We start from the raw sequence: 27,841 nt of genomic DNA, 5'->3' as shown, positions 1-27,841 counted from the left end.
TCCATCGACAGATGAATGGATAAAGAAGATGTGGCACATATATACAATGGAATATTACTCAGCCATAAAAAGAAACGAAATTGAGTTATTTGTAGTGAGGTGGATGGACCTAGAGTCTGTCATACAGAGTGAAGTAAGTCAGAAAGAGAAAAACAAATACCCTATGCTAACACATTCATACGGAATCTAAAATAAAAAATGGTTCTGATGAACCTAGGGGCAGGACAGCAATAAAGACGCAGACATGGAGAATGGACTTGAGGACACGGGGAGGGGGAAGGGTAAGCAGGGACGAAGTGAGAGAGAGGCATGGACATATATACACTACCAAATGTAAAATAGATAGCTAGTGGGAAGCAGCCGCGTAGCACAGGGAGATCAGCTCGGTGCTCTGTGACCACCTAGAGGGGTAGGATAGGGATGGGGGGAGGGAGATGCAAGAGAGAGGGGATATGGGGATATATGTATACGTATAGCTGATTCACTTTGATATATAGCAGAAACTAACACAACACTGTAAAGCAATTATACTCCAATAAAAATGTTAAAAAATAATGAATGCAAAAGAATCCATGACGAACAAACCATCGAAATTTTAAATAAAAATGGAATCACCTTTGCTGAATTTTCCTTTTGCCTCAGGGTCCAAGATGGCTTGGCCGCAGCTGCACAGACTCACAGCCACAAGTCCGAGTGCGTTGTTCTGCTCTTGGGCACGCACGACCCTGTCCTGGGCTGCAGGCACGTGTCCTCACTTCTTCGTGAAGCATAACCATTGGATGGAACTCCGATGGCTGAGCGTTCCGTGTTCTGAAACCTCTTTCCCTTTCCCCTCTTTGGATGCCTCGGAAATGGAGTTTTGCTGTGTTTTGTTTTGCTTTGTCGACATTTGCCAGAACATAAACCAGAGAACTTCCCGTCGTTATTGGCTTGGCCTAGGAAAGCAGAAACATAAATAATTGAAATGGCATCCCATCAATCTAGAGACGCAGCCTCAGAGACCTACGGGCCCGGCAGGGGGGACGCGCAGACCTCACAGTCGGGTGGGAAAGAACCCAGCCTTGAGACCTGAAGCAGAAGAGCCTTCTCCTCTCAGGTCCCCGGGCGTCCTGTGAGTCTTCCTCGTCTGTAACACACACACACTCCCACTCACACGCAGGTACGCACACACACACTCACACACACACATAGACACTCACACACATTCCCACACACTCACACACACTCTCTCACACAGACAGACACACACATATACACAGAGACAGACACACTCACACACAGACACACAAACACAGACACACACACATCCATGTTGGCTAATTATTTGTGTTTGCCAGAAAATTGAAACTCACCCTTTTAGGGAGTTAAAACAGCAAAAGTTGAAATGATTTGTGTCACAATCAGTATATGTATTAATGCAGAAGACTGAAAAAGTAAATTGTGTGCGCATGTGTGTGTGTGTGCCTGTGTATGTGTGCATGTGTGTGTGTGCATGTGTGCGTGTGTGTGCGCATGTGTGTGTGCATGTGTGTGTGTGAGAGAGAGCAAATCCTCCCAAGAGCACCGAGGACCCTGATGACGTCATCCAGTGGCTATCGCGGTGCAGACGTGGGGTTCAGGGCCGAGCCCCTCGCGGCTGCCGCAACGCCGGGGGTACAGCGAGCAGCCCCCCGTGGATGCTGACATTGGGAGCAGCCCGGGCGTGGCCCGGCTTCTCAGTAACCCGGCCTGCGGACCCAGTTCACCAGAAGGGGATGGTAGGTGTCCAGCGCTTTGCTATAGATTTTGCTTCCAGGCGCGAGGCCTTCTTTGTTGCAGGCGGGAGAAAGTTCGATACATCACGTCCAAGAGGAGCCCCATGGTGATGAAAGATGGTCCAGCAGGTGAGGGGGCGGGAGGGAAGACTCGGCTTGTCTGCCTTCCCAGGGATGGAAAAGCGCACCTTAGAAATCAGTAGACGGTGGGGGTTGGTCTGTTCATCTAGAAAATTACCTGTTCATCACATGTTCATTACAGCCACTTGTGGTTGGTAATAAACTCAGGAGAGAAACATCCAGGAAGGCTTAGGAAAGTTACCCTGTCACCTTAGAGGCAAGTTACATGTACAATAGCGAATGGAAGAGAGGAGCTTGCTTTGTACGAGACACTGGGGAAAAGATTCCACAGATGGGCCACAGAAGACACCCCACCATTAAAACCAGAATGTTAAATCTACAGGCACAGTGGAGTATGAAAAAAGAGGAATTTTAGGATAGAAATTCTCGAACTGATCAAATAGTCTGTTTGTAATATCAATTTCTCACATGACAGTATTTTGACTTTTTTATTGTGGCAAAATATATAGAAAATTTGCCTTTTTTTTTCATAAACACACTTGTCTGAGTACTTTTTTTTTTTTTTTGGCTGCGTTGGGTCTTCGTTGCTGCACACGGGCTCTCTCTAGTTGCGGCGAGCAGGGGCTACTCTTCATTACGGTGCGTGGACTTCTCATTGCGGTGGCTTCTCTTGTTGCGGAGCATGGGCTCTAGGCGTGCGGGCTTCAGTAGTTGTGGCACATGGGCTCAGTAGCTGTGACTTGCGGGCTCTAGAGCGCAGGCTCAGTAGTTGTGGCGCACGGGCTTAGTTGCTCCGCGCCATGTGCGATCTTCCCGGGCCAGGGCTCGAACCCGTCTCCCCTGCATTGGCAGGCAGATTCTTAACCCCTGTGCCACCAGGGAAGTCCCTAAATGTCACCATTTTAACCATTCTAAGCGTATAGTTCTGTGGCATTAAGTACATTCACATTATTGTGCAAATATCACCACCATCCGTCTTCAGAACTTTTTCACCTTCTCCAACTGCAATCTGTACCCACTCAATACGAACTCTCCCCCAGCCCCTGGCAACCACCATTCTACTTTGTGTCTATGAATTTGACAAGAATTTGACTAGTCTAGGTACTTCATATGAGAGGAATCGTACAGTATTTATCTTTGTGACTGACTTATTTCAGTTAGCATAATGTCTTCAAGTGCATCCAGGTTGCAGTGTGTGTCGGAATTCCTTCCTTCTTCAGGCTGGGAAATATTCTGTTGTACGCCTCTACCACATTTTGGGTATGCATGCATCTACCGACGGACAGTACTTTGACTTTCAGTCTCCTACATGCTAACTACGTGGAAAGGTGGAAAATAAATGAGGCGTCTGTAATGCACTTTGCATAGCTGGAAGGGAGTCATTACCCCAGGCGGTGAGTCAGTGGGCAAGCTCATCCCAGATGTCACTGCTCACGGCTGGCTTGAGAAGCGATGGAAAGAATGTGACCTAAATGTCCATTCGTAGAAAAACAGATATGATCAGGGTAATGTGAGTGGTGATGTCAGCTTTTCTGTCAAGAAGCTCCCAGCAACAGCGTCTCGAAACACCAGAAATAATGGCACCGTGGTATGCACTTATCTGACAAAGGTTTACATGCATACACTGAGCCTGCGTCCACTAATAGTGATGACGGTGATATTTAGTGTCGGGGTTGATGATTCTAGTTTCAAATTAGTACTGTGTTTATTTCAGAAGAGCTACTGTCTTTCTAAGTGGTGTATCAACGCTTTTAGGATGGAAATGTTCAAAGTGCTAAATCATTGGGGAAGGAAACAGTGCAGTTTTGGTTTCTCCTTTGTTCCAAAGTCTGCCTTATTAGGGTCCTAGTAAGAGTTAAATTTCTGTTCAACTAAAAGGGAAGTCAGGAAACGGGGGCTACCAACAGGCTGACCCTCAGTGGGCAATGGCTTGAATGTGTCAATCAATAAACAAGAAGCATCACTGTCTATCGGCCTGCGATCCTGTCTCTGAAACGTCCCCATTGCCTCTTTTGATAAGAAACAGGCTGCTCCCAGACCTCGCCGCCCTTGGTCCCTCACACACCAGCTTCCCTCCCCGTTGGCCCCCGTTGCAGACTGAATAGGATGCAGGTGTCGTTATCCAGGGTCTGCTTACTCAGCAGAATGGAAGGGGAAAAGAAAAGTTCACTCCACATGTGCGAGGAAGCAAATGGCTCTCCAGGGGGGAGAGAAAACCCCGGCCAGCAATTGTGTAGGAAGAGCTGTGTGCTGGGGGAATATTTCATTCATACGAGCTAGTGAGGCAGCAAAGGGTGATTAACATATTATTTACCTCAAATCAGGAACCTAAGGGAACCAAGAGAGGTGGATCCCTTTCCACCCCTCATGGGATCCCCCAAAGAACAGGTCCTGTCGTTTTCCTTTGCGCCTCTATGTTTATTAATAAAGAACTGGACCAATGTAGACCTTTCAGGTGTCTTACTCACCACATCTGGGCTGAGCAGGTGAAACGATGCAGGGTTATCCCCCACCTGGGACAGTTTCAAGCACAAACTCATGGGAGCCTACACCCCTCACAGACTGACGCCATGCAGATCCTGATGCAATGCAGTGGGAATGGCACACATCACCAATGCGGTGTCCTAGTCCCTAGAAGCAAGGGTTGGAAGAATTCCTTTAGAAAAGCCCATAGTGGAAGAATGCCAAATGTCCTGCTTCACTTTGGGGGACTTGAAATTCCCACCCGGCTATGAGTGAAGACATCCCATGCTCTGTGCTTTCCTGTACACTGTTCCTTCCTGTAGAAAGTTCTTTCCTCACTTCTCCCCCTAGAGATCACTTGCTCACTGTTCAAAATGCATCCCAAACTCTCTGCTCCTCTGGGAAGTCTCCGTGGGCCTCGCCAAGCATTGAATTGTGTTATCTCCCCGATTCCACATCCATTTATTTATAGATACCTCTACTCTGCTGCTTAGAATCTGCTCACTGCACTGAAATTCTCTCTGCCCCTCTCTCCGTCTCTGCCTCTTTCTCAGAAGACTCTGAGTACCTCTGGCCTGGGGACTAACTGCGTGTTTGGCAGAAGGTAGCTGTTGAATGAATGAACAGTAACTCACCGTGCACCTCCAGAAGGCCACGTGGAACTGCAGAGCTGGGACACAGAAAGGAACAAAGCATTGATCCACCAGCTTATCGGTTCAGTTGGCTGCCACCTGGCACAGAGCAGAGGCCTGAAAAAATGGGATTTAATCAGAAGGGAGGGACTTTGGGCCTCCCAGTGCCTGGGCCCTACTGCTTTTTCTCCACCTGCCATGCTCGGAGGAGCCCGCCTGCAGTGGGGTAAGGACACGCAGTCACCGGTTTACAGGTGTTTCCAACATGAACGTCTGCACCACATGTTTTGGGATCTCCGGGAAGCTCGACCATCAGACGTCATGCCGCGTTCTGTTCTCGTCTGTCCCCGCCGTGGAGAACCCAGCCCTCCCCCAGCCCCTCTCAATCCGTCGCTGCCACCTTCCCCGCGCAAATGCGCCCCTCAGCCTGGAAGCAAGCGGTTCAGCACAGAGCCGGGAACACCTGAACTACGACAGACTTGAGCTAGAATTTCCTACCTGAGATTCTGGTGGCCCCGCAGAGGACCGCTATTCGGGAATAATTCTGTGCTGGGCAAAGACCAGGGGGTCCCCGATTTGTAAACGGGGACTCTTTCCTCAACCCCTTGAGGATGTTTGGACCCAGCAACTGCTGCTCCGGGGATGGGGAGGAGAGGATCGCTGAGGACCACTGTCAGCTGCGGAGCGTTAAACGGTCGCACGTGTCGCACACGCACATCATCATGTCCACACACGCACACGCAGTGCGCGCCCGAGGAACGCGCTCACGTCACACGGGCGCACGGCGCACCGCGCACACCCAAGGGCTTCCGAGACCTGGCTGGGCTCTTCCTACAACTGGCCAGCAGGGGGCAGCATTGCGAAGGCTGGAGGTCAAGGACTTCGCGTCAGAGGCGGCGAGGATTAATTAACCGGACAGCCTGCGTCCAGTGCGTATGTGCCAGGCCCTGAGCTGGGTGCTTCGCAGCCCGCGATGAAGAAAACGGGAACACCTCACCTTCCTGCCAAATCTCTTTAGAGTGGGCTTCATCCAGAGCCAGCCATGTGGCGCCTGGCTGAGGCAGGAAGGGTAGGGGAGTTGCTGCCTTAGATGCAGACGCTGGGTTTGTGATGCTGGGTGAGCACGTCATCCCTGCCCCTTTCCTGGAACTCGTTGTGGCGGACAGAAAAGCATCGCCCAGTAGAACCGTAATGTGAGCCACATAGGCAAGCCGCATTGGTGACTTTCAGAAAGGAGAAGAAGCAGGTGCCACTAACTTAGTACTGTTCTATTTGACCCAATATACTCAAGTAGTATTTCCATGTGTAATATACAAATACCGAGCTATTTTGCATTTGTTTTTTGAAGCCTTCAAAGCCGGGGCGTAGCTTACGCGTTGACAGTGTACATCCCCGCGAGGACAGCACACCACAGGGGCTCCTCCGTGTGGAGCAGGCCTGGCGGCCGTGGGAACCGCTGGGCACTCGCCCAAAGCCCCCGAGCTGGGAGGAGGGACGAGAAGCTGCTCTGTGCCCAATCCCCACAGTACGAAGCTGGTGTCGTTCAAGACTTGTCACCAAAGGACCACAAGCCAGCCAAGCGCATTTGTTTTCCTCCTTCCAGTGTGCCCCCTATACCCTCCTCTGCACACACGCACAGGTACACACACACACAGATACACACAGACACACACAGACACACAAATACACACAGACACACACAGACACACACAGACAAACACACACAAATACACACACACACACATACACACACACACAAACACACTCAGACACACACACAAACACACTCAGACACACACACAGATACACACACACACACACACACACACACACACACAAAATGTTTGGTACCTGCAGTCCGAGTTTCCTCAGAGGTCTCTTTTATTAAAAAATATAAAACAGAGGGACAGAAGGGTGGCCACTGTGCAGAACAGGATGGAGGTTCCATTAAAAACTAAAAATAGAACTACCATATGACCCCACAATCCCACCCCCGGTCGTATAGCCAGAAAAGATGAAAACTCTAATTTGAAAAGATACCTGCACCCCAACGCTCATAACAGCACTATTTACAGTGGCCAAGACATGGAAGCAACCTAAAAGTCCATTGAGAGAGGAATGGATAAAGAAGATGTGTCACATATATACCATGGAATACGGCTCAGCCATAAAAAAGAATGAAATAACGCCATCTGCAGCGACATGGATGGACCTAGAGATGATCATACTAAGTGAAGTGAGTCAGACAGAGAAAGACAAATATTATATGAAATCACTTATATGTGGAATCTAAAAAATAGTACAAATGAACTTATTTACAAAACAGAAACAGACTCACAGACATAGAAAAGAAACTTTTGGTTACCAAAAGGGAAGGGAGGAAGGATAAATTAAGACTATGGGATTAACAGATACTCACTACTATATGTAAAATAAACAACAAGGATTTACTGGATAGCACAGGGAACTATATTCAATATCCTGTAATAACCTGGGCAACAAACAGTAACTTGAAAAGATATCTGCACCCATGTTCATTGCAACGTTATTTACAATAGCCAAGATATGGAAACAACCTAAGGGCCCACAGATGGATGAATGGAGGAAGAGACTGTAATAAATAAATAAATATATATATATATGGAGAGAGGTTTGGAGGAAATTCGGTTTTTAATTAGGTAATTAAACTTTCCAGATGTCTCCTCTGATGTGTGCTAGCTGGCTTTGGAAGTATCTCTAAACTTCCTGAACCTCTGTTGCTTCACCTGTAAAACAGGAATAAAAGTATCTGCGTACCTGGCTCGCAGGAGTGTGGTGAACAAGGGTTTCGGCTTTGGCTGAAGAGGGTTCAGGACTGTGAAGGCTCTGAGGTCGTCGCCCGCCCTGTAAGCGAGGCTGGCCCGGTGTCACAGGTGGCGGCAGAACACAGAAGCATCCTGGGCCGGGAGGAAGGGCTGCGCAGCTGTCAGCAATGGTACTTAGCCGGGTGCCGGCGTTTTCTTGACCCGGATCCAGATCCCTAACCGCCAATAGGCACAGGGCGGAGTGAAGAGGGCCAGGTGACACCTGCCGCGGGACAGGAGCCCTGCGCTTAGGAGACGCATGTGGTCGGAGGGGCGCTCAGCCTGAGCTTGGGCCCCGAGGCACACGGTCTTCATCCCGCTGAGCCGTCAACAAACCTGCACTTTGCCCGGGTGACAGACACTGTCTCTGTCTTTCCAGACTGTTCGTTCTGTGAACATCCTTGGAAAGCTGGTCGAGAGAAAAAGCTAGAACAAGAGCCGTCAGCAGAAGGGCAGGGGGCCCGCAGAGAGCTGTCCCCCGATACAAGCGCCACGTGCGGTGTGGGCACTGGGCGTCCGTCTGGTGCTCTCGCTGCGCGGATGCTGACAGCGCCCCTGTGAGGGGCGGGGCCGAGACGACCCCACTGTGTTGCTTACGAGGATGCGGAGCTGTGGCAGGAAGAGGTGAAGCAGGTGCCCCAGGCCACCTGGCTACCCGGTGAGTCGCCGAGTCTAACCCTGAGAAATCTGGCCTCCGGGGCCCCCGGCAGGATGATCTCTGATGTCACTCGAGCCCCATTCATCCCCACGACAACCTACAAATTACAGCGCCGGAAGCACTCAGCAGTCACTGCCCTTAGAAGCTTCGGAAGCGTCCGAGACTGAGCACCTATGAAAACAGGTGAGAGGTGTGCTGAATACCTGGGCTGCGTCCCGGCCATCGTGCTTGCAGGGGTGGCAGAGGGCTACAAGGGCGCTCGGGACACCCAGAAGCAATCCGGACCTGGAGCTGCCCGGGCGATGGGGCTGAGCCCGGCGGCGGGACGGGGTGTGTGTGTGGGGGGGGGGGGGCTGGCGGTCAGCCAGCCGCACTCATGCCTGCACGGCCGGAGCTGCTTTGTCCCCCAAGGATCCGTACCCGAGGGGCAGTTGCTATGCAGTGAAGGTGGCCAGGCTCGAGAGGTCGAGGGGTCTGGCCTGAGGTCTGTCTTCGTGCTTCAACAGGTGTCGGCAAGGGGCTCTCGCCCGGGAAGCGGGGAGCGGGGTGCCTGCAGGAGCCCCAGTTCCTGCCCCGTCTCCTCCGGGGCTCGTGCTCGGCCTGGCCTCTTCTCCAGGCCGCAGCGTGACTGCTGAGGAACTTAGATTGAATAGGGCTTTGCGAAGCTCTCCGCGCGCGTTATTTTATCTGATCCTCGTGAAACCCTCTCTATGACAGCAAGCTAGAGTCACACAGTAAGTGACAAGACGCCTATCCGTCCAAGGCCCCAGTGGCTCTAAGGCCCGTATATGCTTTTCACAAAAGGTTTCTGGTTATCTGCATATTTTCACAAATCAAGTCCGGGTCCAGCAGCAGAATCCCTTAAGAGCCTTTCTTTCGTGCCGGCCCATTGCAGCAAAGTGCCTCAACCCAGATCTTAGATGAGTAGGTCTGGGGGTTCTGTTGGCGGGAAAAGCTGCCGGCCCTCCCCGCAGCCCCGAGGGATCAGATGCTCTGGACCAGCTCGCTTCTCGGCACGAGCCGACGCTGCCCTCTGGTGTCTGAACACCGGTTGGACACCTCCTCTAAGGATGCTCTGGACGGCGGCCCCCGTCGTCCCTGGAACCACGGAAGAGAGCCCACACCTCTGAGCCCTGAGCAGTGGGCCACTTCCCAGCGTCTGACCACACAGACAGCCAGACGCTTCCTGCAAATCCCAAGCGCGCCTGGCCTGAGCGGGGCTGCCAGCGCTGTCCAGCAGGCTCTGCTCCACAGGAGGGCTTTTTTCCCTGGTGGGGATTTGGGGACACCCTTTGCCACAGTCGGTCATCCCTGAAGGCGTTTATCCCAGTGGCCAAGGGCCAGTGTTGATGCTTGGCTGGAATGCCAACTCGGATTCCATGACCCTCAAATGTTCTGCATCTCCTAGTCTCTCCCAAGTGACCATCCCTTTAGAAACCAAGGATATTTCCAAAGACGTGGATCTGAGCACTAAGAAACACAGCAGCTCCTTGTGTGAGGCCTTTGGAGAATACCCCAAAAGCACAGATGCCTCTACTGATTTTTAGCCTTTGAAGAAGGTCAGAGGAAGGCTCCGAGGTCAACTTGACCCTCAGGTATAAACGGGGCGGGTGAGAGGTGAGATATCCCAAGGCAACCAGCCCAGGTCAATCTAGCACTGATGGTTGCCAGGCAGGCATAGGGTCAAAGGGCAGAGAGCCAATCTCTTGAGCACACCCCCTCTCCGGGTGATTCTTCGTATCCCTGAAGGCCCTGACCTCAGGCATTTGCAAGTTATAAAAATTCCTGGATGCCTTGAGAGCGCAGGGTTCTCCCTGTAAATGCAAGCAGCATATAATGAACGATGGAATTTGCCCGCGTCCCAGTCAGCAGCTTTGTCACTGTCACGCTGTGTTAACAAGAAACCGAGAACATTTCAAGAACGTGCACAGTAAGCATTGGGTTCTCACTCACACTACCGTGGGTCAGCTGAGCCGACCCGATTTCAAGCTACAGGTCTTTGGATCGACTGGGGTAAGAATGCCATTCATGTTTCCAGAATGAGGGGCTGCTGGGGTGTGTTTTCATGGCAATGGGCATCATCCAAACATCACACCCTGTGGACCCCAATGCGCCTTTGAACTAATTGGTGGGTGGAACACACAGAGCTGTGGGGAGGCCCATGCTGGGCTGGCTCCCCAGTCAATGATGTACTGAGACCCACCAGCTTCAAACTGGAGGATTTATGCGCAGCCGCAGAAAAATGGCCAAATGCCACTTTTCATAAATATCACTCAAGAACAGACAAAACTGTGTAACCAGCTCGCAGAGGCTGAGGAGCGGCCCAGTTTCCTAGGACTGGGAGTCTCCGCCCAGGCAGGCGCTCGCTGTTGTCACTGTGGGGTTGCCTGTGGAGATGGCCGCTCCGTGGGAATCGTGGTTCTGATCTCAGAGCTCACTCGAAGCAGGTGGCCCAGCGGAGATTCTTCGATAAGCCATGAGCAAGGCATATTGAAGAAACCTGCCCCAGACAACCATCTGTTATTTTCATAAGAAGATGTTTTCTCTCTATTGCATGTGATGGCAGGATCTAGGCAATGATTCTGTGACTTGAAACGTCTCTGGATAAAGAAAAAAATGAACCCCTTCCCAGACACCATCCATCGGACGTACCCAAACTTAATAAAGATGATCTATTGTAAATGAAATAAATTCTGCAAACTTTAGCTTATTATCCTTCATAGTACAATCTTATGTATGTGGATTGTATCTGAACCAGATGTGATATGGGCATGATTATAACTTTGACAGGGGACCTGAGAGTAACAGACACTTATACTAAAGAGAGTCATTTTAAAATATTGGTATAACCTGTGTGGCACAATATTGGTGTGACTCAAACACAGAGTTCTGTCCAAGTTCATCCCTGTAGGGCTTCCCAAAGCAAAGCAACTCTCCTGACAGCTTGTATACAAAAAAGGCAGACCCTATGGTAAAATTACAAAACTCTCAAAATGAATCCTCCCAGGACCCATCTTACATTTCTTATTCTTTCTCCAATAGCCATCATAAATTCCCCTTTTGCTTTCACTTGTAACAGAACCCTGATTATATTCAGATTCATAATGGTGTCCAACTTAAAGGATTACATTTCCCAGCCTCCCTTGCAGCTAGTTTGACCATGTGACTAAGTTCCAGCAAATGGAATAAAAGTAGAAGAGTGTAGGACGTCCTGGAAGTCTCTTTAAAGGAGGCTAACCTACCTGGGAGGAGAAGTCTTCCTCCTGTCAGCTACCTGGAAAGTGTCTGAGATGGCTGGCACTCTGGCAGCTGTCTTGGACCATGAGTTTACCTCGAGGATGGAAGCCACCATGTGAGGATGCTGGAACAGAAAGACGTAAGGAGCCTGGCTCCCCATTTGCCATGGAGCTGAGACGCTAGCCCTGGACTGCCTGCCTCTGAACTCCGTGGAAGTGTGAGAGACATAAGCTTTTATCTCATTTAAGCTACGTTGTTTCCAATTTTCTGACATAAGCAGCTGAGCCTGATTAACAGATGCATTTAGTGTGGTAAGATGTTACCTTTGAATTTCCTGACTCACTGGAGGATCATTCTCTCGTCCTCCTGGGATGAAGCAAGCTAAGATGAACAGCATGCACTTTGGGGTAAAGAAGTAGGTTTAAACCCCTCCCCTGCTGCGAGCTGCATCTGTAAGCAATTATTTGTCTTCTCTGTACCTGTTTGTCTTTTGTAAAGCATTGTACATTAAATTAATGCTATAACCTACCTGGCACACAGTAGGGACCCAGTGATGTTGGTTTCCTTGTTTTCTTCCATCCCATGTTGAGAATTTAATTTTAAAACTCAGAAGAAACTCCAGGTAAATGCACTTGGGTTTGTTTCTACACGAGCTGACCCTGCTGTGATAGCCTTTGAAACTCCAGTGGGGTGAGGCGAGGTAAAAACAACCACAGTTAATGCAGCAGGAAGCACAGGACAGAAGGAGGAACCACGAGAAGGAACAGCAAATAGAGCCTCTGCGTGATCTGGTACAAACCTCCTCTACGTCAAAGAAGAGCTGGGCTCTCCCACTGAATCCAGACGAAACACCTACTGGGCCCGGGAGGAATAACGCTCAGTTTTCCACGGAGCTGTTGTCCCCCAAATGCCGAGCGATGGGGTGACCGACAGCATTTCCAGCCTGTGAAATACAAGCTGAGCATCTGGGGGGAGGTTTATGCTCGGGGCAGAAGCGGAAAGGCCGACTTAGCTGGTGAGACACAACTTCTCCCAACCTGCGTGCATTGAAATCGTGAGAAAAGAAGGCTACTCAGACACTGCAGATTAACGCCTTGGACTGACTGCCAGGCTCATAAACATCCCAGTGCCCTGCTCTAACCTAAGAAAAATGTTTGGGAGAATTCAATGTTGTCAGTCTCTTGGCTGGCCCGTAACTATGGCAGCGGAGAGAGAAGCATGATAAGTTATTGGAAGAGGGAAGTGGACCACCCCGGTGAAGGGATAAGTCGTGGCCGGGCTCCCTACCCCAGCAGTGACCCGGTCCTCTGTCATGCACAGCCGTAATTTTCAAATTATTTTACTCCTGGACTGTTCTGACAGGGCAAAAGACCCTATGGACTCCCAATTTTGCCAAAAAGTAGTTATATCATGTTAGAGTTGGAAGGAACCAGCTAATTTAGTTCAGTCCCTTCTCTCCACTTGTGAAGTGTTTCCAAGTGGGTAGAGGAGGTGGCCTCAGTCACAGAGGGTTTATGCGGAGCCTGGCCCAGGACTGGGCCCCCGATTCCTGGCTTGCGTGTTTCCTCCCATAGCATTAATTTGGTCAAGGGACTCCTTTTTCAGTTATGTTCTAATGTGTGCCTTGAACTACCAGCTGGCTGGGAGTAGCTCTTATTTTAAAACCCGCATCTTAACATGATCTGAAGTTTCAGGCTACCGAGAGGGCACTGGAGCTTCTGAGCTTTGAGGCCCACACACGTGGAGCCAGGAAAGAATGAGGACAACAGTCTGCAAAGCTAATGGGAAAGAGGAAAAAAGAACCACATTTTCTTACAACTCAGAAACAGCAGCTTAGCAGTTTGCTGGGCTGCTAGAAACACACCGAGAGCCCGGTGGGGTAGCGAATTTGCATCTATCTCCAGACCCGCGCTACTGAAAACAAGGCAGTGAATCCCTGCAGGACCCAGGCCTGGATTTGAAAACCTTCTGCCGGCTTCCCACGGGTTGCAGGTCTTCGTGCGTTTCTGTGCACCGAACACCCATCACGGGTCAGGCAAGGGCTTTTTCATACACTTGATTATTATGTTCAAGGGGTAACAGAGGCAGACGGGGAAACAGAAGTCAGGGAAGGGGCGTGTGCAAGGCCACACGGTTAGTGGTAGAGTCGAAATACAAACTCAGTCCCCAGGTCGACTCCAGGCCTCTCCCCACCTTGCGGAAGATGCAGAGGCGCTGGAACACCCAGGAGGCGCTCGGTGGGGACCAGAGGTGCCCCAACTCCCTGGGCCCCATGTTCCTGCATCTCCGGCCCCATCTGAGCTGCCCCCCCTGCAGCCTGCTACCCTCCAGGGGCCAGCCTTTAAGGCTTAAGGGGCAGCTCTCACCCACAAGGCCAAAGACAACAGACGTAGGTATTTTCAAGCGAAGTCTTTATTTGGAATACGTGTCACCTAGCGGGTCAACCATCCCGAAATAGCCAGTATTTACATCGTGCGGAGAAACACAAGAAGAGCCCCTTGAAGGCAGTCAGCTGAGCTCTGCTGGGGCCACTCGTCTCCCCCGCTTCACCTCTCCCCAGTCAGGGTCTCGGGGGCAGCCTGATGGGGGCCACGACCGCGGCTGGGAATCGGCCGTGACCTGCTGCGTCTTTTCCTGGGACCCTCTCTCCCCGCCTTACTGTGTTAATACGTTATACCGGTGCCCAAAGAAATGATGGGATTACGGGGCGCCGCCTTCACCAAATCCCCTGCGTTTGTCTGTCCCGCTTTGTGACTTGAGGGCTTCGGCGTAGCTTCGCGCAGGCCGGGCGCCGGGCTGACTTGCATCGCACGCAGGCGACGCTTCTCCCCGGGCTGCTCTGGCTTCCCTGCCGAACGCACCTGGACTTGGACTGGCCTTCTGTCTCCCTCGGTCCCCCCGACACTGGTCCTCCTGTGCGTGGGGTGAGGGGCCGGAGACGGGGTGTGGGCCACCCAGCGGCCTGGCTGCCCCCTGGAGTGGGCTCATCTCGAGCGGAGGGCTCCCTTCACCCCCCAGTCAAGGCCCTGGAACGAATCGCTCGACGACCTGGACTTGCCGGAGGTTCAAGTCCAGTCGCTGAGCAGAGGCCACAGAACAAGGACCTCCCTGCCCTGTGCAGTGCACACCGCCGTGATGGGGCCCTCAACAGCCACGGGCGGGGCTCTGCAGGCGCTCTGCCCCTTCCCTCGCCGCCCGCGGACCCGAGGCTCTCCCGGGGAGCTGTGAGCTGGGCCCCGTCCACCTTTTCCAGAGGCTGAATTAGAGTCTTCACCACTCCCCACACCCCTTTTTTCTTTTTAAAACAAAACATGCAGGCTGGGGGACCATTCTATTTTTCGTGTTATTTTATCATCTCCCCCGTCTTGGCTTGGCGGGTCCCCAAGTGGACCAACCCACGTTCCTGGCAAAGGACCTCCCACCAGGCAGACTCTTAAAGGTCACTTGGAATCTGTCTCTTAAATCTTGTCCTGAGAAGCAACTCTCCTCCCACACACAGATGTACAGAATCTGCAGTTCAAAACAAAATAAGAAGAAAATGCAAAAATCCCCCAGGCCTGCAATAGCTTCAGCTTAAGAAACACCTCCCACCCTTCACTCCATCCCTGGGGCACCGTCTCCTGCGCGCACACGGACCTGGGGGAACAAAGTCCCAGCAGTAAAGTAACTGCGTACAAGTCTCTAAGCCCAGATCTCCAGAGAGGGATTCTGCTGTGCTGGTCAGTTACTAGGAGATGCTGACCTGACACTGAATTGTGTATAATTTAGTCATTTTAAACAAAAGAATAGCCAAACCACACAAACAAGATCTTGGAGGGTCACGGATGAGATGGTGGGTTGATCTTATCTTCCATCAGCCCTTTCTGCTCAGAGCTGGGAAGGAGTCGTGTCAACAGAGGATCAGGTTCATCACTTTTCCCCAGAGGGCCTAAACCAAGGTGCTATCAGAGCAGGTCATTTCACTGCTGGAAAAAGCGGTCGGTGTCTAGTTTCAGAGTCATTTGAGTTCAAACACTCGGACTTCCATTAACGACAGACAGCCCTTCACCAACAGTCACGTGGAAAAAGAAAGATCTACTGAGAATTTCCACATGAATCAAACCTCAACCTACAACTCTCAGAAGGAAGCCAGGATCTCAGAGAGCACATACATTTTTAAGGGAGTTTTAAAAAAGGAACCCAAAGAGTTCACGTACAACGTGGAAAAGGATTCTGAAGATGCCATCAGGGGCTGTGCATCCTTAGGTGTTTCCTGTGGTCTGCAGAAACGGAAGGTTCAAAACAATACTAAAGATATTTGGTTTTCAATCATTCAGGAATTTTCTTCAAAGAAAGGTAATTACAGCTATATTAACATAGTCCCCTTCTTTTGCAAATCGAGAAATACAAATACATTTCAAATGTGATTCCTCATATAATTCTTTTAGTCCAAATAGCCAAAATGAGAACTTTTAATTTTATAAGCCACCAATTATTAAACACTAATAGTAAGTCATCTGAATGAGAAAAAGAATGACAAACACAAAATATGAAAACTTCTTTTCCAGCCACAAATGATAACGGAGGGTTGTGTGTGTATAAGAAACAGAAATAATAAAAGCATAATCAGCTGAACTCCAAAAGCCCTGGAAAAGCTCTTTTTGATTAGAGACTGTATTATTTACCTCAGAATACGCAAGTTTAAAAGCCACATTTTCAAAGTTACCATCCCCACACCTCCCCACCCCCGGAAGACTTATGTACAGGCTGGAATCCAGAAATTAAGGTTAGAAGTATAAATATTGATAATTTCCACCACATTTTCAGAACGCTTTTAGAGTGCTGTGATACAACAATTTAGAAGAAAGGAAGAGGGTCGCAGTTTGGTTGGTTTGTGATATACATAAGGTTCGGTAATTTCTTCCCTTTAGGGTCCTTCTCTTTCTCTCGAGGAATAAGCTGTAATTGGATTCTTTGGGTTAAAAGAAGTGTTAGATGGGACCAATAAAATGTAAGGGGAAGTCGGAACCGTTAAGATGTATGTACGTGGATGATACACGTTATGTGTCTATATGCATACGTATATACACACATGCCCTCCTTCATCTGCACTTAACAGGAATGCACACCCACGAGAGCCCCCAGGAGCCGCCCTCACTGAGTGCTACCAGATGACGCCCGTGGTTCACCAACTACAGCACAGTAAAGCGGCCTCTTCCCCACGACATCTTTCCTGGGAAAAACAGTTCCAGCCATTCCTGGCAGAGGCCTGGCCCATCGTCCCCGTGTGTTGTGAGAAGCAGAGAATCCTCTAATTTCACAGGAACCAAAATCTGGAAAGGAGTAACTAGGAGTAACAGGTAAGAACCAAGGCTGCGGGGAAATGTGCTTGAAAAGACTTTTCAGAACTGCTTGGATTCTGTGTTGTTTATTACCATCCAAATACATGAAGTTCTGATGAAATAAAATCATAAGGTACAGATAAAAACAGGCCATGAAAGCCCAGAGTTGTTTTAGGGCCAAACTGCAGACCACCCAATAGTTCACATTTTAGGAATTTGAAATGCCTAAAAATAGATAAGGTGGTTTCTGAAAAAGAGAGAGACAGAGAGAAGGAAAGAAGAAAGAAAAAGAAAAAAAAAAAAGGAGAGGAAAAGGAGGGAGGGAGGAGACAAGAAACCATTCAGGAAATGTTAGCTCCCAAGAACGCCCGACTTAGAAAGAAGGGACAAACGCATAAAAAAATGCATAAACTTTGCGCAGGTTAATGCAATAGTAAACAGGAGAATACATAGGCCTCGTAATACTTTTGTAATGGCATACATACAACGTCTCTAGCACTTTTGAAAACTATGCAGACACTGATTAAGGATGATTCTCGGTAAAAATACATATTTCTTTAAAGGGGCGGGGTGGGAGGAGGGGAGGGGTGGTCTCAGGGCGGATCCCCACGGACGTACGAAGCTGAAACTATGTTTTTTGGTAATTCTAGTGGCTGTGGCAGCAAAAATTTGTCTTAAGGATGTTGGCTGGTTTTAAGAGGGTTATTTTCAAATATAACCGTACAGCTCTCTTTGTAAAAAAATCTTTGTGAAAAGTTAATTTTATTAACCCTGAAAAATGCCTATATTGACATCTCTTTCTAAGATAAACTAAAAGTAGCAGAGTTGTGAACGGGTAAGGGCTATATGCTTTAAAGCAAATGTGAACCCTCTTTGGGTTCCTCTCACACAAAGGGATACAGAGTCTTAAATACAATAAACTTCCTTAAAAATCTGCCACCTCACAATTGTTTACATCATAGAAAAATAGCGTTTTTGTAAAAAGAAATATAGTTACTTTGTTAAAATGGTCTATTTTAAACCAGCAATTATTTTTCATATAAAGAATTTCTAAACATCCATACAGGAAATAAAAATAGATAATACTGAGTGCAAAGCAGACAACATCATGTTTGCAAACGATCAAAGCATCTCATTGCCAGATAAATAACACTCTTGGTTCATTATGGTACAAGTCTGAATCTCTCGGCTTTATTCTCTGATGGCAAGTTACTTATACGTAAAGTGACTTCAGCAGAAGGCCAGACTGATGAGAAATGGATCATACATATGCGTTCACATTTCCCCAGAACTCAAAGTGCTGACACACTAGCAGTGGCCTGCATCCCAGACTCTGTGACACGAGCGGGGACCGCAGGCCACAGGGAAGCGAAGGGGGCTTTACGACATTCACGGTCCTTTTAAAAAATCATTCATTATATCATCCACATTTGAGTTTTCACATACAGCCAGATTAACACCAAATCCTTTACCAGCTTGGCTAAACCCATCATTAAGGAGGGTCTTTGTGACTCTTTTCTAAATACAGGTATTAACTCTTCGTGCCATAAAAACAGATGGTTTCAACCGACTACTGCTTTACTTCCACAGAGTGACTCTCTACGGCTGATGAGTTTCCTGGCGGCCGTGGGGACAGGATGTCACAGCGAGGGTCCCAGCTTCCTCCCAGGCGGCGGGGCTGAGGCCACCTCGGAGATCACTCTGTTCGCAGAGGACAGCCCCGCACTCCACTGGCGCGTCATCACACCCTCTCCACTCTGCTAGGGTCGTACGAATCTGCAAAAAAGAAAACGAAAGACAAGTAGCGGTATGTTCAGCTGGTCTGTTGTCTGTTTAAGCCTCAGACCAGAAATAAATATGTTTAGGGAACCAAGTCCACACGTGTGGAAACGTTCATTTTCAGACATCTCACCCATCTTATTGGTATTTTTTACTACGGAGTGAAAAGCTATCTAAACAGTCTAAAGGCTGTTTTAAAGGGACGTGTATGACCACTGCCTAATCGCAGATGGGAAAATGGGAGTTGCTTAGCATTTTGATGGCCCCTTCCTGTTGTTCACAGTGGAACATAATTAACTTTAAATGCAACTCTTGTAAAGCAGCAGTGGCGCTCTCAGCTGGCGGTAAAGAGGATATTGTGTGCGCGTAAATCACAACTCTAAGGGAACCTTGCTGCAGAATGTGCGTCCTTGAGATCAGTGATGTCCCAGAACGGCCTGAGGACCCCGAGACCCTGAGAGCTGGGCTGGCAATGACAGGGCTCCTGTCCCTGACCCGACAGCCGGCAGCAGGCCCTGGGAGTCTGGGCTGCCACGCTGATCCGTTCTACAGGCACACACACTGGGCCCAGGTGGCCTGGGTTTCCGAAACGGGACACCACACGAAAGAACAACAGTCCTAGACCGTCATTAGGGCTGTGGCTAGGCCCTCGGGGGCCACAGATCTCTGGGGCCCAGGCAAACCTGAGGCTTACGCGTGTGGCTCCCATGGTCGGAATTTCCTGCCACGGCAGCTCAAACGGTTCTTAAGTTCTCAAGAGAAAACACGTAGGAAACCTGGACGGGGGGTACAAGTCAGCAGTTACTACAGCTGTTGCAGAGCCATCTCTTCCCAAAGCCTCTGGACCACGTGCATCCTGGAGGCCACACAGAGGCCCGCCTCCTCCGGACACCTTCTCGATGCCCCATGATGTGTTTACGACAAGACCCCGCAACCGCGACGACTAAGGCAGCGTCTGTCGCGCTCGAGCCGCACGCCACAAGCCAGACGGGACAGGCTCTTCTCGTGGCAAGGAGTCTGCTCCTCTGTAAACATCTGCCGCACCGAGTGCCCCTCTAGCTGGAAGCTGAGTTCCCGCGAGTCAGCCGCCTTCCGAGGGTCCACACTTCACACCCACCGTGGCAGCATGGGTAGCAGCTGAGCCTACATCTCTGTGCTCAATCGGCCTCATCTTAGGTGGATCCGGAGGGACGCCCCGTGAGCAAAGACGCCCTTTTCGCCACTGAGGATGAGGCGGGCGGGCTCGCTGCCGACAGCAGAGAGGCCTGGAGAGGCTGTGTGTCTATTAAGCCTCCAGTGACAGAGACCCCGGGCCCGGAGCAGCCCACCCGAGGGCAGGTGCACGGAGATGCCTCCACGGAACGAGCCTGCTCTCTGACCTCCACTGCGGAAGCTGAGGGCCCGGAGACAGGGGGCCACGGAGAGAATTCTGTAGAATAAGGGGCTCCCTCTTCAGATCATGGGGGGGTCGAGGTCCAGTAAGAATATAACGTGAGCCACAGCGTGTTATTTTAAAGTTTCCAGTAGCCGTGTTAAAGCAAACAAAAGGAAATAGGTGAAATTAATTGCAATGATGTATTTTATTTCACCAGATAAATCCAAAAGGTTATCATTTCAATAGGTGATCAAGATTAAATTATTGAGAAGTTCTAGATTTTGGGGGTGAATGTCTGTGAACTCTGGCGTGTGTTTTACACTTGCAGCGCACCTCAATGTGGACAGGCCACACTGCAAGTGCCCAGGAGCCGTGTGTGACCAGGGGCTACCACACCGGCTGGCAGAGGTCCAGAGAACAGACAAGTCATCACCCTCGGTATCTGGAATCCTGGTTCCCATGGGCACCATTTCAGGTGAAGACAAATCACTAAGGCCCGCCCTCGTGGGTATTTCGAGTATGAACACCCTCAAAAGCTACTGCCCTTGAGGACGTGCTGACGCCCAGCCTTCTAACGGCATTATCTGGCATCATTAAACTGCCCCAGGTTCCCCACCGCGGGCCCAGGCAGACAGGCTCCCTCCACTCTTCTCCTGAACGTCTATTAGGAGAGCAGCCAGCTGAGGCTGATGGGACCAGCAGGTTCGGACACTGATGTGCCAGGATTACACGTCTCACCTGGAACAGAATCCGTTCGGCAGAGATGAAGTCTAGGACCTGAATTAGTTTTGAGCTGCTGACTTCTTAGCTAGAGCGCAAAAAACCACTAAAAAACGTTCACTGAAATGACCATCTTTAAGCTGAAGGCAAGTCTTTGATACAATGGGTGCACAACACAGATAATAAGGTTCTAGAAGGGGGTGTGTGTGTGTGTGTGCGTGTGGTTACAGATGTACACGGTATAATCTTGTTGGAAAATTCCAGAACAAAATCTGAACTTAAGTGGCCTGTGAGTTCAGGGGCAGTGAAGGGGGTCCGGCACGCTGGGGTGACAGAGGCAGGGGTTGGGCGGGGATGGAGATGATGACTCTCGTGCCTAAAATGATAAAATTCATCAAAAGGAAAGAGTCCAAAAGCTTGTGAGCAACAAGCTTTACTATGTCAATCAAAGACCTCTCAGAAGGACTGGCTTTGGATCCCGAGGCCAGGTGACCATCACCTGGAAGGCTGACGGGGTCACCTGAGCCACTGCACGTGTGTGAAATCGTGCCTGTGGGTCGTGCTATGCGGTCACTTCAGGAAGCTCGAGGTAGCTATGACCACGAGGAGCGCTCTGCCTTCCGATTTCTGGTCATCTTACTGTGTATCAATAACAAATGCACCAGATGGAGAGACAAGAAAGTAATCAAAATCTCGAACTGTCGGAAACTATGGTTAAAAAATATAATAATAAAGTCATGGGGGTGGGGTGGAGTTTGAATGGCTGGCTAAAATGAAAAGCAACATTACCTAGGTGATTTCAGACACCCATCTGGCCCCATTCACGTGTCAAAAGGTCAGGCTACAAACTGAGGGGGTGCTGAATTGAACTAGAAATTTTTTGTTACAACATATTCCCCGAAACACGTGGCCACGGACAGAGGCATAGCGATCTCTACAAACCGGTGTTTTCCTCATAACAGGATGTGTCTTACTTCAAAATCCTTATAATTCTCAGGAGCACTGACAAAATCATCGTGATTTGATAGATAAAGAAACGCCCTTTAGAAGCCTGTGATGATGTCCTTGTAACCAGCACTTAAAAGCCAAGGGGCCTGTTTTTGGTGGGGGGGAGGGTCTCATGCCACAGCCTGGCAAATCCCAATGGCTCACAAAATGGGCCACGGAGTACTTTCCACCGTGATGGCAAAGGCTCCGCATTCCAGGTATTCTCTTCCGCAGCAAAGACCAACTTTGTCAGCTCAGATGACCCAAGAGGGCCCTGACAAACGAGTTCTTTCGATCATGGATGCTGAGTGAGGGTGGGAGCAATGTTGGCTCGTAAGAACCACTCTGCATTTGTGGGGAAACCGAAAAAGTGCCAAGGAGATTTTTTTGTTTAACCAAAATTTCGGGACTCTTCCAGCTGAAACCAGTGATCTTCTCCGTCTCCTTTTAAACCCTTGGATTTCAAAACAGGAAGCAGAGCAGCGAGGGTTGGGGGTCACCAGGTCGGCGCAGCTAGTCAGATGGGAGGGCCTGGCTGACGAGGCTGGGCTGGGGTCGGGGTCCGGGGACAGCGCCGGAACACTGAGAAAGGGGCGCACTTCACCCTTCCAGCAGAAGGGTCCCTTCTAGTCGGTAGTTTATGATGTGGACTTTGAATTTCCTCTGATCACGGCTAGGGTATATGATTGATAATCCGCGGCGCCTGAAACAGATGCCAAGGGCTCTGTCGCCTGTTCCTGTCAGAGCCGAGAGGGAACAGGTGTCTGGGGGCACCGCTGTCACTGTCATGGGGACCTGCCTTGTGGTTCTACATGCTGAAGAAGGCTCAGGAGACACGTGAAGGTGAGAGGATGCAGGGCTCATGGGCCTGCAGGATGCTGCGGCCAGAGCCAGCTCCCCTGGGTCTTAGCCATCAGAGCGCAGGGGCTGGAAGAAAGAGGGCTGGCGGGTGAACTTCCAGGGGTAGGTGGGTACTGAGAAAAGCAAACTGCTAATTCTGTCTAGACCTCTCAAGTCTCAGGAATGGTGTGGTGGTGAAGACAGATAAAAATGGGGACAAAGGATTCTGCAAGAATCGCGGGGCGGGGAGTTTATCGAATCGACTGGTACGTCTTTTCCCATTAGGTTAATAGAGCAACGAGGGTTATCTGGGTGAATGGCTATTATCTGGGAAGAGAATACAGAGTCCATGGTCTCCTACGAGACTGATCAAGGTTCCCGCACTAAAGCTGGAATACTTTCCTGATGTACCTTCACTGTTGGGGGACCCCAAGGTTGTTTATGTCTGGAATTCTACCTAGTTGCTTACATAGATAATTTCTATCAAGACTGGATCATTTAAAATACACTATAAGATCTTGCTTTTTAAGGAAAGCTTCTGGATGATTCTTGGTAAAATGAAGACTCTTTTGGCCCATAATTCACAGGGTCAGTTGCACTTTTTCTGCACCTGCAGGTTTCAGCATCCACCAACCTTGTGTTCCGATGCTCTCGGGACGTCGACTGAACACAACGCGCCCGCCCGCCTGCCCCGATCCTCACCTGGGCACCAGAAGTCCTGAGCGCCGTTCTCCTCCCTTTGTGCTGTCGGATGCCCGTCTTCTTCCAGCGGGGGGGCACCCTTGGGGTCAGAGAGATTGTGCCTGGCGCTCAGAGCCCCGGGGCCCCTCTCAGCCTTCAGGTCCTCGGCCTCCTCCGCAGAGTCCGCGCCCCGCGAGGTCAGGAGCCTCAACCGAGACACAGAGCTCACCTCCTTCATCCTCATCAGGCGGTCGGGGTCTGCCCTCCGCGGGGGGGACGCCAGTTTCTCCTGTAAACTTTCAATCACTTTGGACGTGCTTCGGAGCCTCTTTTCGGAGGCTGTCAAATTTGGGGTCCTTTCTATAAAATGGAACAAGGTGGACCTGAAGGGTGGCTTTGTCCCCACGTCCTTGGGATGGAAGGGCCGGCACTCCTGGGGGCTGGGGGGAGGCTCGGGGGCCTTGCTGGGGACAGCCCCGTCCACGCCGGCGGGCTCGGAGGCCTGGGGAGCCTGCCGGGCGCTGCCCACTTCTCCCACAAACAGAGGGCTTTCGGTCCAGCCACACCTCCTCCTGCTGTAGAAGGCGTCGGCGGACGCGGCGGGGTCACACCGCCGGGCTGGGCCGGCCGCTGAGTCCCGCCTGCGGGCCTCAAGCCCGCGGGCGCCTCCCTCAGGCTCGGGGTCTTGACTCCGCCCCGTCCTCCGGGCGCCTGGCAGCAGGGACTCCACGGCCACCTCAATGCCCAGGATCCTGGCGGCCCTGGCTTGCAGGGACTCGTTTGGGGGGATTTCTAGTGCACTGACTTCCCCCGGAGACCCCGCTAACTGGCCGGCGCTCTGCTCCTGCCCCGGCGTTAGCCCCACAGACCTCAAGTCTGGCGCCGACAGGCCTCGGGCTTTGCCAGCCACGGACAGGGGGGCCCCCGTGGTCCCCCGCCCCCCACCGCCCGCCTTGGGCGCGCTGGCTGCGCTCAGCTCCGCAGCACTGAGCTCCCGACTCGGCGGGGGCGCCCTCGGTTCCGCTGCATCGGGCGGGGGCCCTGCTGCGGCATCGCTCGGCCCGGAAGACGCGGCTCGTCTCACAGGCCTCGGGCTGACGGCCGGCTCGGGCGCCCCGGCCTCGACCTCCCGGTCCCGCCCCTCCGCCATCCGGCTCCCGGGGGGCGACGGCCCTGCGGCGCGCCCGCTGCCGTCTGCCTGCCGGGGCCCGGGGGCCCAAGGCCTCGCCTCCTCGGCCCAGCTCTCGGGCTTGCCCTTGACGCTCCCCGGCCTGGGCCCCGGGTCCTCGGGTGCCCGGCCCTCCAGGAGGCCTGGGCGCGTGGACACAGGCTGGCTGCGGCCTCCCCAGGGCGGCTCTGTCTCACTGTCCTCGCGGCCGCTGCCGCCGTCCCGGCCCCCTTCCTCCTCCTGAAGCTCCTTGTTGAAACTTTCCAACTGGCTGATCAGGTCCCAGGGGCGGCGGCTGACGGGCTTCAGGAGGAACTGCCCAAACGGCTGTCTGCTGTTGCAGGGGCCTGTGGTCGCCCCCTTGACAACCTCGGCCCTGGGCACCGGGCTGCCTCCGCGGACACGGCCGTCCACGCGTGGCTCACCCGGGCCGGCCCTTGGTGCGGGGGCCTGGCTCCTGGGCGAGGAAGACCCTGAGATGGTGCCGCCGCCGCACGGGCTCAGGGGCCCCCCTTGGCCTTTCGGGGAAGGAGCCCCGGGCCTCTGGTTCTGGTCACTGGACGCCAACGCCACGTGCATCTGAACCTCGAAGGCGTCCAAACATCTTGGAGGCAGCGCGGTGTCGGGGGACCCTCCCCACATCTCCCCAGGGAGGGGCCGCGGGCTTTGGGATTCCTGGGTGAAGCTGGTCTGCGTTTGCTGGTCTCTGTACTGCTGCCCGGGCCACGAGCCAGGACACGCGAGCGCTCGGTGTTTCACAGGGTGTGGGAACCTGGGGTCGTCTGTTGGCTGGTCTCCTCCGGGGCTCCCCGGGTCTGATTTCTGGAGCTCCGTCCTCCCGGTCATGCCGCCCATGAGCGCCTGCAGCTCCAGGTCGGTGGAGGACAAACTCAGCAGACTCTGCTCTCGCAGAGCCGCGCTCTTCTCGGGCCCAGGCCTTTCATCCACGTTCCGTTTTAAGTCATTGTTGTTCGTATCTGTAGCTGGCAGATGTGATTCTGACTTAACTGGGATGGAAACCAAACAAAATATCGTCTCGCTCATTTTTTTCTTTGAACTTTTCTTGGTCTGCAGCCCAGCTTCGAACTTTCTGAGCTGGGTTTGTATCTCACAGGTACTCTCGCCCTGGGGGCTCGGGGAGGAGACGAGGCTTTCTGCGTGCACGTCCGGCCGCTGACTCCGAGTGAAGACGCAGGCGTCTCTGTGCTCAGCAAAGCCACCATCTTCTCCACCCCCGGGGAGCCGGTCCCACAGCCAGCTCTCGCTCCCCGAGGGGCCCCGAACGACAGCCTCCCGCTGCAGGCTTCCAGGCGCCGGCTCCGTGGCAGGGACAAGGCCGTCCAGCTTCACGTCTTCCCAGAACCCGTGGGGTCGGGCGAGTCTAATGTGTCGTATCCGTGGGTCGTCGAAGGGGATGTACAGGACGGAGCCGTCACAAGCCGTGGCGGGGCGGGGCTGCGGGAGGACCCCGACAGGAGAGCACGGGCTGGGCCCCAGCTCCTCCTCGGCTCCCCGGGGGCCCGAAGGGGGCTGGCCGCCGGCAGCAGCCTTCTCCACCGGCTGCCGCTGCGTGTGGCGGCCTCCGCCCTCGGGCCTCCGCCCTCGCGCCTCCCCCGGGCAGGCGGGTGCGGCGGCCTGCAGCGGCGACCGGTAGGAGGGCGGAGGCACGTACACCGGGGGCTCCAGGCCGGGGTCAGGCGCGCACGGCTCCTGCCTGGCGGCGTCGTTCGCCTTGGCCGAGGGGGCGGCAGCCGAGTCCGGCTGCCGGCTGTCCGCGTAGCTGCCGTTTTCCCCGCCGGCCCTGCAGTGTTGGTGGGAGCCGTAAGATGGAGGCTTGAGGGGTCTCCCAAACCGAGGCCGCGGTAAGGGGGCCGAGGAGCCGCCCTTCTCGGGGTTCCTGGTGGCTTCCGAATCGCGAGCACCGAATGAAGGCTGAAATGCCACTTGAGGGACACCTGGAAAGTGCCCGTCGCTCAGAGGGATGGGAATCTCCACGCAGCTCAGGCTCTCGGGGGAAAGAACCCTCGGCAGCGAATGGGATTTCTCGGAGGTCAAGCCGTGGCCTCCGAGCACACACGGGTACAGGTCTTGGAACAGCTTCTCCCCGACGCCAGCCGGCATCTGCCCCCCTGGGTTCCGTGGCTGGGCCTGGCCTCCGACGCGGACGCTCTGCCATCTGGCGGGACCCGCCAGTCCCAGCCCTTCCTCGCAAAGTGCCTTCCTCATCACGTCCTCGCACCTTCCGCCAGCCTCCCGGGGCCCCTGGGTGGCTTGCGCGGGCGGGCTGGGGGCCCGGGCCGGCTCCTCGCGGGCTTCTTGCTCCCTCCTCCGGTAGGTATGGCTGCGGCTGGCCGGGGGTTGCTGGCGGAGCCTGCGAGACAGAGAGGCACGCGGTTACGCCAGGGAGGACGTGCACGGGGAGCCTGCCTGGGCCGTGACTGCTGAAAACCACACCCTGGGCCTTCCCTGGCGGCGCAGGGGTGAGGAGTCCGCCTGCCAGTGCGGGGGATGCGTGTGTGAGTCCTGGTCCGGGAAGATCCCACATGCCGCGGAGCAACTAAGCTTGTGCGCCACAACTACTGAGCCTGTGCTCTAGAGCCCATGAGCCACAACTACTGAGCCCGTGCCACAACTACTGAGCGTGTGTTCTAGAGCCCAAGAGCCACAACTGCTGAGCCCACATGCCACAACTACTGAGCCCATGTACCATAATTACTGAGCCTGTGCCCTAGAGCCCACACGCCACAACTACTGAGCCCATGTTCTACAACTGCTGAGCCCGTGCACCACAACTACTGAGCCTGTGCCCTAGAGCCCACACGCCACAACTACTGAGCCCATGTACCATAATTACTGAGCCTGTGCCCTAGAGCCCACACGCCACAACTACTGAGCCCACGTTCTACCACTACTGAGCCTGTGCACCACAACTACTGAGCCTGTGCTCTAGAGCTCATGCGCCACAACTACTGAGCCCGTGCACCACAACTACTGAGGCTGTGCCCTAGAGCCCACATGCCACAACTACTGAGCCCGTGTGCTACAACAACTGAGCCAGTGCACCACAACTACTGAGCATGCGCTCTAGAGCCTGTGAGCCACAACTACTGAGCCCGTGCGCCACAACTACTGAGCCTGTGCTCTAGAGCCCAAGAGCCACAAATACTGAGCCCGCGTGCCACAACTACTGAGCCCATGTAACACAACTACTGAGCCTGGTCTCTAGAGCCCGCACCCACAACTACTGAGCCTGTGCCCTAGAGCCCACATGCCACAACTACTGAGCCCGTGTACTAAAACTA

The 27,841-nt window shown here is 52.6% G+C and overlaps 1 protein-coding gene and 1 long non-coding RNA gene across 7 annotated transcripts in view; both read right to left on the bottom strand.

Moving 5' to 3' along the window:
- Positions 1–352: 352 nt before the first annotated feature.
- On the bottom strand, positions 353–5,031 carry LOC132596795 (uncharacterized). Its single transcript, XR_009562802.1, has 3 exons — positions 4,934–5,031; positions 4,304–4,466; positions 353–935 (listed from the first exon to the last, which is right to left on the bottom strand). It is a non-coding gene; the product is annotated as an uncharacterized lncRNA (long non-coding RNA).
- Positions 5,032–17,059: 12,028 nt separating this feature from the next.
- Positions 17,060–27,841, bottom strand: part of JCAD (junctional cadherin 5 associated) — a 71,731-nt gene continuing 60,949 nt past the window's right edge. For all 6 annotated transcript variants that reach the window (XM_060291746.1, XM_060291717.1, XM_030832347.3 and 3 more), the window contains 2 exons: positions 23,393–26,910; positions 17,060–18,765 (listed from right to left, as the gene is read on the bottom strand). In XM_060291746.1, the coding sequence (XP_060147729.1) occupies positions 18,731–18,765; positions 23,393–26,910 (3,553 nt within the window). In that variant the 3' untranslated portion in view covers positions 17,060–18,730. The remainder of the gene's footprint in view (positions 18,766–23,392; positions 26,911–27,841) is intronic.

Source organism: Globicephala melas, chromosome 2 (genome assembly GCF_963455315.2).
Source record: "Globicephala melas chromosome 2, mGloMel1.2, whole genome shotgun sequence".
Lineage (NCBI taxonomy): Eukaryota > Metazoa > Chordata > Mammalia > Artiodactyla > Delphinidae > Globicephala > Globicephala melas.
Note: the sequence above shows the minus strand (reverse complement) of the source record. Positions and strands in the feature narration are given on the sequence as shown.